A 13,850-nucleotide genomic window follows, 5' to 3' on the forward strand; every position below is an offset into this window, starting at 1 on the left:
CTGTACTTTTTCTTCATTAAGCTTATTGGTGCATTTTAGGTATACAATATGATGACACTCAACATTGGGAATTTGTACCTTTACATGATATATCTTTATTCTTATTTTTTCCCTCCTGTCAAAACTTCTATCCCTCCCTATTTACAGAAACTTTGTTTCTGTTTCTTTTTTTTTTTTATTGAGTGTATTGGTACATTTTGGGTATACAGTACAGTTAGATTCATTGGGATCTTGTACCTTTACATGTTTCTGTTTTTTTCTTTTTCTCATATTTATTCCTTTACCTTTTTTCTTTCTCCTACACCTCCCACTTCCACTTCCCTTTGTCCTTTTTCATCCTAATTCACATTATCTATTATTTTTTTTTAGTCCTTATTTACACATTTAGTTTCTCACACCAGAGAAACTATTTCTACATAGGAGCAAGTTAGGAAGAAATCGAATCATCCAATTTTATATTTGGACATGAGTTATTCTTGCATTAATGACCATAAGGGGAACGGACACATGCTGATTGAAAAGAGAGTAATGGTGGCAGTGCCTCACACATCCTGCCCGTCTTTGGGGGGACGGGACGAACAGAAGACTCTCGGAGCACTACGAGCTCTGGCAAGTGGCTGTCCCATCCTCACATCAGACTTCGAGGTCTGAACCACAGACTCCACAATACAGAAAACATGCATCAACTGAAAATTCAGCCCTCCCTTTAGAGACAAAGGCAAATGTATTTATTTAATTTTGTGGTAGTTAAAACTGAACCAGAGACTTCACAAACTGAGCTGCATCTCTCACCCATTTATCTCTTTTTTTATTTTAAGACGGGGAGAATCTTGCTGAGTTGTTACATTGCCCATATTGGGCTAAATTTGCAGTCCACCTGCATCAGCCCACCATTACAACATGCATCACCATACCCCACCAAGGGAGTACATCTAGTAGAAAAGCTAGTTGTGAGGATGCCAAGTTGAAATCCAAGGAGGCATGGACCTACGATAAACAGAACACTGTATTACTCACCAGTAGATGGCATGATACAAGTGAGAAGTCACAGGTAACATTGTGCCCCGCTTTATGAATCAATCAATAAGTGAAATTGTTAAGCTGTTTTTATTATAAGTTACCTATTTAAATAGCATTCTGAATGATATGCAAATCAACAGGCCAAAAAATGTTTATTTCTCACTATATAAAAATGTCATCGCTGATTCGAAAGCTGCATAGCAGGCAAGAACTCAATAACGCCATGGTACCAGTTCCCTCGACCACCATATTTGTCTCTCCTTTATGGAATTTAAAATTGGGGCCCACAGTCTTTGCTTAAATATTTCTATTTACAGAAGCTGTGCCATAAGCATCCAAATCAGTGCAGTTGTTCTGTTAATGAAAATTCATGTTGCAATCGCTACTTGCAAGATTTCTCAGGCGCAAGCGTGATTGGTCATGTGTGTTTTGAGACCATCACTTCCTTACCATTTTAAGCCGAAAGGCAAACTTTCAGCTGCTGCAGGTCATATTACCATACTTCAGAGAAGACACTCAGAAAAGTACATAAGCAGCCCTGAAGTTCTGAGATTTTCCTTAATGGTATTGTTGCCATGGTGACAGCTGAACTGTTATATAAAGCAAATTGCTTATTGATGGGAGAAGGCTGAGTGGCGTAGCAGTCTTTCTGGTTTCACTGCCTTCATTTCCTACTCTCCTCTTAAGATTAATGGATTTTTTTTTGAGTAGTTTGTTTTGAACAAGCTTTGATGATGTGATATTAAAATAAATGCATTTTATTAACAATGTACCAGCTGAAATTGAATATGTTCATGTATGTGTGATCAACATAAAGTTATATTTCATGTGCTCTTTGTTTATCAGAATTTCACTACTTGGAGATGAATTTTCATATTCTTAATATGCTAAAGCAGTAAATAGAAACGATTGGCCTCATAATATGGAATATCCTGAGTTTAATATATTTAATAATAATATAGATGGAGCATAAACCTTTGCTATAGTTGTGCCAGTAGAGCATATTTATAATGGTATACTCAAAATAAAATTTATTTTACAAGTATTGATAAAAAGGAATTGATGTGTGAACAGCTATAATGACAACTACGATGTTTGTGAAAAAAATTTCCTTAAGCATTTATAATGCAGTACCTTTTCAGAGTATGTATCTATATTTAATATATATGATTGTCTCCATTGCTCTCTTTATAAGAAAATATTGTAGAGATAAAATTATAACTTTTGATATTTAACCTTGAGACAAAAAATGAATATTCACATGTCTCATTATTATTACTGCTACAAAGACATAAAACTAAGTCTGTCTATTTTCAGGTAAAAATGTCATATATGTTAATGAAATACATTGAGTTTTTGGATAACTTAGGATAATGATTACTTATTTCCTGATTTATTTCCTACTGGTGTAAACCCTTATGGGTGCTTGATGGTGTGATTGTTGGGGAACAGAGTGCACGTGCTGTTGCACCCAGAAATATAATACTTCAGTAATTCCCAGAACACACTAATAGAGAAATATTTGCTATCATTTTTGTTAAGCAACACAAAAAAGGTGTGACCTACAGATTATTTTATCTTGTTAAGAGTATTTCCAAAATCAGTTTTTCTTAAGCAGTTTTTCTAGTCATTTTATTTTTAGTTAATGATGATAATGATCCTTACTTTTCAAAATGAACTTTCGTGGAAATTCATTGTTACTCTTTGTACTGTTTGTCAGAAATGTGATGAGTTTTGCTTTTCTCACTTGACTTTTGATTTTACCTAACCTCCATCTTCCATCCAGTGGTGCTCCTCTTTCCCTCTCAATAAACGAAATTAAAACTTACATATTTAAATAAATATATGTTTTGTTGATACATTGTCCTTTTATTTATCATTCCTTATTGACATTACAACTTCTTCTCCTGCTGAATCGGGTTGGCATTTTAATTTTGGTTCTAAGATCCAGAAAGGAGACATACATAGGAGCACAGCTCAGCATTCCCAGTGGCTGATGAAGCGGTCTGTGACTTGCAAGTCATCAGATCCCTCCCGTTCCAAACTCAGTGCACTGGACAGTGTGCAGCACCCACCATGCCCTTCCATCTCCTCTAGTTGTCATGGTTTCTTCCTGTTTCTCGATTTAATGTCTACGGTGTGGGTTGGTCACTATGGTCTGGCAGATTAATCCGATTTCTGCAGGCCTAACTCTTGTATGAGGCATCTGTTTCTTCCACAATGTTTCTGAGTTGTTGTTGTTTTTGTTTTTTTTTTTTTTTAATTTGGCAATAAGTGCCATCTCAGAAAAAATCTTGTTTAACCTTATCTATTTTTGCAGGTAAACGACAAATTTGGTGTTTAAATTTCCATGTCTATTATGTCTATTAAGAAATTCTAGTTGCCTTTTTTCAAGTAAGTGCATAGGATTTTCCTGTCCCATCTTCTCCCTTTATGATTGAATTCCAGTATAAATGCAGTAATAAGGCCTTCGCCCTATATTATTATCTTCAAATATACTTGATTGCCACCAAATACAATGTTTTTGAAATTGATTGTTGTTATATTAAATACTTTTGGCAAATATGAACTCACTACTTATTAACCTACCTGTTTTAAGGCCAAATCTTAGAAAACATCTGACTAGAAATGGTGTCTCCCTCCTTCTACATTATAACACTGTTTCTGGCGCTCTGTCTCTATTCATTTTACTGCACATTTATACTTATTTTTACCCATGCTTTATTTCTTCTACTTAAAAGTAGGTTTCCCTAATTAAATAAGACTTGAAGATATACTTCCAAAATGGCATATGTACTGAGTAGATATAAACAGAATAGATTAGTGAATGAATTAGACTCCTTATTTGACATGATAGAAACATCAGTTTTCAAATTAATTCTGGTTACAGTTGATCACAGTGCAAAGCGAAAGGAATCACTTTTGGCCTCTTATTCACAGTGAAAATCATTTATGCATTCGAGGGACTGGGTGCAGCAACATCATGCTTAAAATAATGGCAAAATAACAACACCAAAAAATAGGTTAAAAAAATGCTAGGTTGTACTATTGGTGGAGGTGGATTTAAGCACAGCACTAACCTGGACTAGCCCAAGAGGACTTTAGGACAGCACCCTTTGTCTCTTAGTAAGTTACACTCTTGGCTCATGTTCACATTGCAGACCTCGCTGATGTGGTGGTTATTGAGGCTTTTTTAAGCATTCCAAGAATTATTTTAAATCGGGAAAAATGAAGGATTTTCTATGACATAATAGATTAAATATGCTGTACCTTTTATCCTCTTACCTATATTTTAATGGAGTGAAAATAATGACTATAGAGCCTTTGATTGGCCACTGTGCTTCATTTTCTCAACACTAAAGCCACACAACTGTGATGTCACATGCTGTAGGTGGCAAGACATGATAACTTAATAGGAATAATTTGTCCCAAAAAGTCAGGTAAAACGAGTATACTTTTCTAGTAGTCAGAAATATTCAGTGGCATAAAACCTGTACTCCTGGGATATCAAAAGCCCCTAACTTACTGCACTGAGGGCGTGACCTGACAGGAATTCATAGCACAAACCTGCAGATGCTTCTGAGAATCCGCTTGCCAACACAACACTGTGAAGCGACCAGCTGTGTCTGTTTTTGTTTTTTAAAATGTCAGGCTCTGAATGAAAATACCTTAAGATGTGACTCCATCAAGTAATGGTTTTTCAAACTACAGCCCAGGTTAAGATTGATTTTCTTTAGCTATTGTGGAGGTGCCTCCTTTGGGGACTGCCCCACACAGGGTTGGAGCTTGCAGCCATTGACAAGGGATCATATGACTTTCTTTCCCATGTCTCGTGTACAAAGTCACTACAAAAGGAAGCCACAGTCTACTTCAGAAATTCGGGAGGTAAAGACTGTTGGGTGATCTCTCTCTCTCTCTCTCTGCTTTATGGGCAGCCTTTTACTGCAGTGAGAGAGTCGACTCTGTCTTCACACTCTTAGACTATAAGAATTAGAATGGGTTACAGATTGAGGAACACTGACATATTTAGCAACATTCGAATGCCTCTAATGAGATTGGAAGCTGAAGTAAGAAACAAAACTTAGGCCTCTGATGGTATTTACCACAGCAAGCGATTTTTCTCTCTAAATAATTTAAGCTAAGTACCTGGAAAGAGTGAGCCAGTATAGAAAGGCCATTTGCAGTCCAGCACATTGGAATGCTCTGTCATCTGTGTGCCCTCCACTCTCTGCAGCCTAGGATGGGCCCGCACTGCATGGTCAGAGGTGGAAAGAAGCTGCATGCAGAGCAGCATTTCTAAGTATTAAGTGTAGTGTAGGAAACAGCATGGCACGTATCAGTCAGGCAGGATTTCCACAACTTTACTAGTCTAACCTCATTTGGCCCTGAATAAGCATATGGTATGCACTCTTATCAGAGAGTATTTTTCAAACTTTACTTTGAAAAACTACCTGAAATTTCAACCAAAAAGGTGATCTTTCCGATTCTGCTAAAATAGTTCCAGCATAGTTCCTGGAAAATTGCTGGTCTAAATTCCACCTCAGTTGATTGGGTACAAGTGGCTGTGTCTTACAACTGTGAAGCAAGAGGGAGAAGGAGATACCTTCCTCAGCAGACCACAAAGTCTGCAAGATAGTCTCCGAATAATTTCATCCATTGAGTTCTTTTTGCTCAATTGCGTGAGAAAATATGATTACTATTAACAATGAAATTATTGTCTTATTTTGAAAGCAAATAGAAGCACAAGTGATTCTTGAAAAGTCTACCTATACTATTGAAGCTTCACTGTGCTAGGCTGGACTGTATTTAGAACCGAAAGGTAGGAGATAATGAGCTGAATCCTGAAAAGAAAATTGTGAAATGTAATAGTGTTTGAATAGATTTGTGATAGAAATATTAATTTTGAAGGCACCACACTGAAAAAAAAATTTACTTGGTATAAATGCAAACTCTTCTCCCTCCCTCCTCCATAGTTGGATATTTCTGTAGACCCATCTTTAGTGCCTTTTTCTTTTTCTTTTCTTTTCCTTCCTTCCTTCCTCCCTTCCCTTCACTTTTTACTCTTTTCCTTCCTTCCCTCTGTCCTTCCTTCTTTCTTTCCTCATTTATGATGAGAAGACTCTACTCTTAGTCTCTAAAAATTCTACACCGTTTTAGATTTCAGACAATCTTTTTGTAGCCCCATTCTTAAAACTTACTGTTTCACTGATTTAGAAAATAATGACCTACATTTTCTATATACCAAAAAAAAGCAACTAGGCATTGCCAAATTTTTACCTTCTTAAATGCAGGAAGCAGAAGCATGATGATATAATCAATCTTTTTGTTGCTGTTTTATTTGCAGATTCAAGAATGGCTGTGTTTAAATTGCCAAACTCAGAGAGCGATATCAGGACAGCTTGGAGATATGGGCAAAATGCCACCAGTATCCTCTGGACCCAAAGCATCCCCTGTGCCTGGCCCCACAGAACGCCCATCTCAGAAAGCAGCAGTGGCAACCCAGGGAAAATTAAAAAGAAAGGAAGCAGAAGTAAAAACTGAGGCTGAAAAACCCATTCCAGAAAAAGTAAAAGAAACAACTTCCAGTGAAAAGACTCCTAAAGTAACCTCAGATTCAAAACAAGAAGAGCATAAAGTAGAAAAAGACAAAGTTTCAACCCATCCAGAAGAAAAGCCACTGCCCAAAGAAGAAAAGCTACTATCAGAAGAGAGGACATTAGCCACCAAAGAAAAGAGACCACCTCCTGAAGAAAAGAGGCCACCTCCTGAAGACACAATGTTATCCTCAGAAGCAAAAGCATTGGCCCTAGAAGAGGAAGACAAATGTGAGATAGTTGAACCTGTGGTACAGATCGCCGAGGAGAAGTCCAGAGGCAGAGCAGCTCCTGAGAGGGTTCAAGAAGAGAAGCAGCCCCAGCCCCAGGTGAAAGGTTCACCACCTGACCCAGCGCAGAGTTTGCCTGTGGAGGAGGACAAGATAGCCAAGAGGAAGGAACAGCCACAGGCAGCAGGCCCAGCAAAGCCTGAACAGGCAGAACCTGGGAGAGAAAAAACAGTAAGTTGTGTTTCCTTAACTTTGCAGTCTTGCTTATGGAGCGTGCTGAATCCTCCCTTAGTACATATATCTCCCAATCTAATCCAGGAAACAAAGCCCTGCAGATAATGAGTCACATGCTCAGAGAAGTGTAATTTGAAGAGCTTCAGCCTTTTGCTAGCTTAATCAAGTGTTCATATAAATATAAAACACACTTTGCAATCTCATTCCTACCAGATAATGCATCAACATCGTACAGTACTAAGTTTCTTACAGCTTTAAGTTATTCCTTTTTCTCCATAATAAACTTAAAAGTAAGTATTTCCTTCTAACATAAAATAATGTGCCTTTACATAGGTTTCTGTTCCCTGGGCCATTTGCTTTCATGAGAAGCAACCCACTTGATAGAGCCTTTACCTTATGGCCAAGCCGTGAGATGAGTGTCACCAAAGGGGAAGCAGGACTAAAATCTAGGACCAAACCATTTTAAAACTTTACAAAGGAAGTTGTCTGAATATTTAGTGTGATTTTAATATTCTGTTGGGAGTTTTGTATATTTAACGTTAAGGATGCCATTTGCACATTTAATACATTTACTATTAAGAATTATCTATAATTTGTCATTATTTTTACCCTGTTATGATGGAAATGTAGTCACCATATGAAAAATCCCAGGTTCCATCCCAATGGATGTGTGTTACTTTCTTAATTTTATCGACGCACAATTCTTTTGCAGGTATATTTTGTCTGCTGCTTACCCTTTATAGAAAGGTTGGTTTAGTTAAAACCAGGCAATGAAAGCCAGACAGGTTTGCTCACCAGGGAGCTTGAACACCAAGCGGAACACACGAAGTGGTTGTCTCTACCTAACTGCGCGTGGAGCCCAGCTTCAGTGTTGTCCCAGGATTTCCATAGATCATGTGACCGAACATCCCACAAGAAATGAGGCAGTACTGGTGCTGACCTATTTAAGATATTTGGAAAACGTACTTTATTTTCGGTTGAGATTTTAATATTTACAATAAAAATCTTAATGTTTCGTTGTGCCCTTTGGTCACTTTGCCTAGCATGGATGGCCACACTCCACAGTGGAGATTTTGCCCCGCAGTGGAAAGTCGTGCTAATCCAGACTTCTCAGCCCTCGAAGTCAGCTGCAGTATAACTGCAAAAGCAAAGGCTGCTGCCTGTGATTCCTAAACACAGAGCACGCTGTCCCCCTGCCACTCCTTGCTCATCCTCCCGTGTGCTGAAGGGGACCTTCTTCTCACCCTGCAGACACCCACAGGCCCTGCAGCCACTGTGGGCCCCTCCTTCTCAAGCCCACTCTTCCTCTCCCCGGTGGCAGCCACTTCTCTGGCCACTGCACTGCCCCTATGAATTAGTTTTTAATTAGTTTTTGTCTCAATAGAAATAATGTTCTTAATTTACCTCGTACTCTATTCTTGGCACTGCAAATCCTTTACACAACTACTTACCAGGTAAATCTTACGATGGTTGAGGGGATCGGATTAAAAGATGGGGAAGTCAGATTCCAGTGCCCCAAATGCCATAGCTGGAGAACAGCAGAAGTGGACTGCGGTCCAGATGACCAGGGATGTGCCATCGCCCTGCTCCTCCTAGATGCTTAGCACTTGAGCTTTGCGTTATGATGATCAGTTATCTTCCAAAGCAACTTCCACCACAACCCTACTTTCTGTAATGTTTATTTTTATATATTCGTGTGATTTTATTTATTCATTTATTTTTCCTTGTATTGTTCTTATTACTATTTTATGATGTTACATGTATTTGTTGCCATATCATTATTTTGTTCAGTTTTTCAAAAATGTATTGGTTAAATGGAATGAAAATCCTGAAATATAATAAAGTATTTGAAAAGTATACTTTCTTAACTTAATATTTTGACAAGTCACGTTAGAGAATTCTTTTTACTTAATATACGTAAACAGAATACTCTTTTAGGATATATTTGATATATTGCACTGAAATACTATAATTCTCTTGATTTCGACAGAACCTTCAATAGATGGGAGGATGCTCTTTAATTTCCTTTAAAAATGTAAAATTGAAGGATTACTATTCAAATCATAGACAACCATTGTATATAATGACTACACAATCAGCTAGGGCAAGAAATAAGCAGGTTTTCTGTAGTGACAAGAGGCCCATATTACAATGATTCGATGGGAATGTTTGATCTTTCCTTTCTAACCCCATGAACTTTATGGACTTCATCTTGTTTGGAATGTTTCTAACACCCAGATTAGCAACCTATGCAGACAAACTTTGTATAAATGATAGAAAGATTATGAATTTGTTGTATAATTTTAGCCTGTCAGAAATAAATAGCTTTGGGAAAATTAATGTAAACTTTAATATACTTACTTTGTTTGCACCCTTTTATATGTAACCTAGAATTCAAGTCTTAACACACAGCACTATTGAGAAAACCATTGTTTGCCTTCAGTATGGGAAGATAAAAGCTTCACTGTTTCCGGAAAGGGAACAGCCAAACTTGACAATGCAAATATGTTTGGTCCATTTTCCACCACTAGGGAAGTCTTTGTGATCTCCCACCACTGAGAGTGGGGCACAACTCACACTGCCTTTCTGTGGTTCAATCAATAGGTTTGGGATGTTAGAAGGAAAAGGAGTTCTTCACTCTCTGATTTTAGTTAGTAATTTGATAAATTAATCTTAGCCACTGGAAATTTTCAGTAATTGTTTTATATTCATAGAATAGACTAGACTAGATTCAAGTAGTCATAATTCTATACATGGGGAAATCACCATATATAATAAAAATAAAGTCAGTGTAGTACAGTCTGTTCTTCAGTGTTATTTAAAAAATAGTTGGACGTAGTGCACACACCTGTATTCCACACTCTGAGAGGCTGTGGAAGGAGGATCACAACTTCAGGGCCAGCCTGGTCAACTTAACGAGACACTGTCCCAAATTTAAAAAAGAAACAAAAACAAAAACAAAAAACAGTTGGAGATATACTCAGTACAAAGGTGCTTTATTCAATCTTCAGTGCTGAAAAATTTTTGCTTAGAAAAATAAAAACAAAGCTGTTTAAAGCGACATGCTTAAATTATAGCTGTTCTTGCTCACTGCCTCAATTGAATATGAAAATTAATTTCCATGCAAAAAGAATATGCTTGATATTTTACTTTTGTATATTTAGAGGTTGTTCTAAGTTGTATTGCACTTTTAATAGTTTAATGAATGATACAAATGACAATTTACTGATTGTTCAAATGAGAAAATAAAATTTTAAAGCTCGGTGGTATTTATACATACATTTATATGTGTGTTAAAAATATAAATACATATACAAAGAATCATTTTATTCCATTCACATCACTAAATATTATGTTACTAAATAGCTTAGTATTTTTCTTAAAATAAGTACACCTCTGTACATTTTTGAAGCAACTAAGAGAAATTTCCCAATCTTTTAGTCATGTCAATTGTGAAATTTACAGGGAAATGAGCTGAATTATGCTACCTTCACACGAACCATTTGATCAGTCCTCTAGACTTATGGTAATTCAGGTATGCATTGAAAATGAATAATTAGGAAAACAGGATCCAAATTACATACTGTTTACATTCTTCTCTGCTTCATCTAGTATCTCTTATTTGGTCTAATTCCTAATAGACATTACTAAGGGGCAGTGTTTAGCAGTGTACACCAGTTATGCTCTCCTATTGTAATGCAGGTCTCTCACAAAAGTAGGGGATATGTGGAAAGAGTTAATGGATGGCCAGGGTTGATAAGCACTTGTGTGTGCCACTCTCTGTCTATAACAAAGAAAAGACTTGAAAAAATCAGTATCATTTGTGAAGCTGTATACAGAGATCCCTAGAGCACAGGACCTGTGTATTGTATGATCTGATGGTTTGTAAGCCAACAGGCTAGTGAAAACTGATACCAGTAATTGTTTTCAATGTACCATGAAAAATAAGGACCAGAAGCTGTGCTTTCTGAGTATATCAGCTGCATGCCTTCTGATTTCCTAATCAGGTGGTCCCAGCATTTGATCTTAGACCCCGAGTCTGGAGAACAAATAGTGGAGAGGCTTGCCATCTTACAGTGTGGAACAGGAAGAGTCATTTTAGGGAAAGAGTCCTCACAGCAGCATCACCACAGGTAAACCTGTGAAGGGTTTGGAAGAGCGTGATCAGGACCAGAATGACAAGTAGGTAGAATAGAGCACTGAGGAAGGAAGGAAAGCATGGACACAGCGAAGCCACACAGGGGATCACAGGGGAGGAATTTTAGTACTTTCATGTTAGTCTTTCATGTAATACTTCTTCGTTTTCTTGTAACATTATGTGTGTCTAATCCTATTATTTCTGTAAAATGTCAGATGAAACTGATTTCTCTTTTATTATACTCCATGAATTTTTACAAACAATGGTCTCATGCCCTGCAAACATGGCAGCTTTGTTACACTGGACAGAAGGAACACAAAGTGATACCCTGGCTTTAATTATGAAAGCTCATTCTGTGGACCTGTTTTTCTCACAGGCCTTAGACACCCCTCTCTCCTGGTGACGACATTCACTGAGAGTCAGGGCGGTTGGGTGTGCTAATTGGGCTCCACAGACAGTGTGCTTGGAGCTGTGTGAAGTGTGGGCACAGAGCGCCTTCCACTAGGTCCCCAGGCTGTGAGCAGAGGGCTGCACCCTGGCCTCATCAGAGGGCAGCTCCTGGGAAAGGGAGCCAAAGTGCACAGGTCCTCAGATCATGTCTCACCTCCAGATAAGTAATACTTCCTGGAAAGACATCTGAAGTGAGCCAGGATGGTTCTTAACGATCAAGCTGTATCAGATTGTCCTTTTGAACTGAGTCATGTAAACTTAACAAAAATATTTTACCCTATGATGTGCTCAGGGTATATCTTTAGCCATATGCAATGAAGTTTTATAGTGAGATGAAAATGAACCTAACATGAGAATTCAGTCAACATTTATATTTGAGAAGAAGAGGAAGGGAGGGAGGGGGAAGGTGTTTTGTGTCTTTGTCATTACTTGTGCAACCTGAGCTTTTGGCAGGAAATGGAGGAGCTTGTGTGCACATCCATGGACAGGATTAGGGTAGTTCAAGCAGCAGGCCCAGTGGAATTGCAGCAGCTCCTCAGCCAGAAGACCCATTGTACAGTGGTCTAACCCTTCTCTCCACAGGGTCCTGCCTACTGGTGTCCAATAGCAGCTAGTGGATCACATTGGGTGGACTGCTCCTCATGGGTGTTTTTAACTACAAAGTCTCTGGGGTTAACATTTTCATGAAAGGCCCCTCTGTCTCTCGAGTTTAACTCACTGGTGTGGCAGGAGCACAGCCCTGGAAGGCTCAGGGCTCACTCACATTGGTCACCGTCCTGGCTGCAGGATCTGATTTTAGCATGAAACATCAAGTGATGTCAGAACCCATGACGTAAGCGGTATGTGCAGAACAACCCTGGTGCAGGACGTGGAAAGGCCAACAACGGCTCTAGAAAAATAATTTGAATGCTTCTGTTTAGCTGAACCGAGGAGTCAGAGTGATTATCGTGTAATTTTTTCCAAGTTTACAGTTGCTAAACATTCATTCCAAGTGAGAGAGAGGAATAACTATAAGAGCAGTCCCAAGAATATACCGTATTTTACAGCATTCAAAACTCATTTAAGGCAGTTCCTTGTTTAACTGATAAAGCAAAACCACAAAGCACCCTCTCAGTGGGAGAGACTGTAGGTGTGAGCTGCGGACTTTGCTAGGTACACTTCCCACCACCCACACAAGCACCAGGCTCATCCCGATGGCTTCCCTTTTTGTGCCTGACCTGACAACCCAGATAGTGTGCTCGCAGAAAATTACCATTAAAGTTTTTCTTTTATGGTTCTAGCTTCTCCCGTAGCAGAGGTACTGAGAAACACAACACCTCGGAAGGAAGGGTAGACTATTGATGGAGGAGACTCAGAGGTCAGGAAGGAGTAACATGCAGATTAAACCCAGCGTAGGTTACCTTGATATCCTAGCTATTTTCATTTTCTGCTCTCAGGTCGACTTTAAGATACTGGCCTGTGGTTGGGAAGACCCTCGTGCTATGTGGGTGTAGTGGAAGGGCAACGCTCAGTGCCACTGTGCTAAGTGTCCCTGTGTCTTTTCCTTCCCGCCAGGACAAGGAGGAGGACAAATCTGACACCTCAAGCTCCCAGCAGCCCAAAAGCCCACAAGGTCTGAGTGACACCGGCTACTCTTCGGATGGGATATCAGGATCCCTTGGTGAAATTCCAAGTTTTATTCCCAGCGATGAGAAGGACTTGCTCAAGGAACTCAAAAAGGACTCCTTTTCACGAGAAAGCAGCCCCTCCAGCCCCTCGGACCTGGCCAAGTTAGAGAGCACGGTCCTCTCCATCCTGGAGGCCCAGGCAACTACTCTGGTGGATGAAAAATCGGACAGGAAGACGCAGCCCCAGGAGGTCTCGCCGGGACAGCCCAGGGGCCCACAGAAGGCTCAGGGGCTCTCCAAAGCCCAGGAGCTCCAGGACAGCCAGGAGGGAAAGAAGGACGCTCCCGAGGAGGGCTCCCAGCCGGGGGTGGCAGGCGGCCCAGGCCCTCCGCAGAGGGCTGAGTCCCTGGGGGACAGCAGCGAGAGTGAGACCTCCCCGGGGCCGCCCCGGAGACGCAGGGCCAGCGTGGGCTCGTCCAGCAGCGAGGAGTACAGGCAGGAAGAGGAGGACTTCGTTCGCAAGCAGATCCTGGAGATGAGTGCCGACGAGGACGCCTCGGGCTCGGACGACGACGAG

General features: G+C 39.6%; 1 protein-coding gene across 1 annotated transcript in view; it reads left to right on the forward strand.

Annotated features, from left to right (window-relative positions):
- Positions 1-13,850, forward strand: part of Pclo (piccolo presynaptic cytomatrix protein) — a 324,402-nt gene that overhangs the window by 146,462 nt on the left and 164,090 nt on the right. Inside the window, exons 4-5 of the mRNA XM_033758844.1 lie at positions 6,365-7,075; positions 13,221-13,850. Of these exons, the coding sequence (XP_033614735.1) occupies positions 6,365-7,075; positions 13,221-13,850 (1,341 nt within the window). The remainder of the gene's footprint in view (positions 1-6,364; positions 7,076-13,220) is intronic.

This window comes from Fukomys damarensis, unplaced genomic scaffold (genome assembly GCF_012274545.1).
Source record: "Fukomys damarensis isolate Sample0158 unplaced genomic scaffold, DMR_v1.0_HiC HiC_scaffold_4, whole genome shotgun sequence".
NCBI lineage: Eukaryota > Metazoa > Chordata > Mammalia > Rodentia > Bathyergidae > Fukomys > Fukomys damarensis.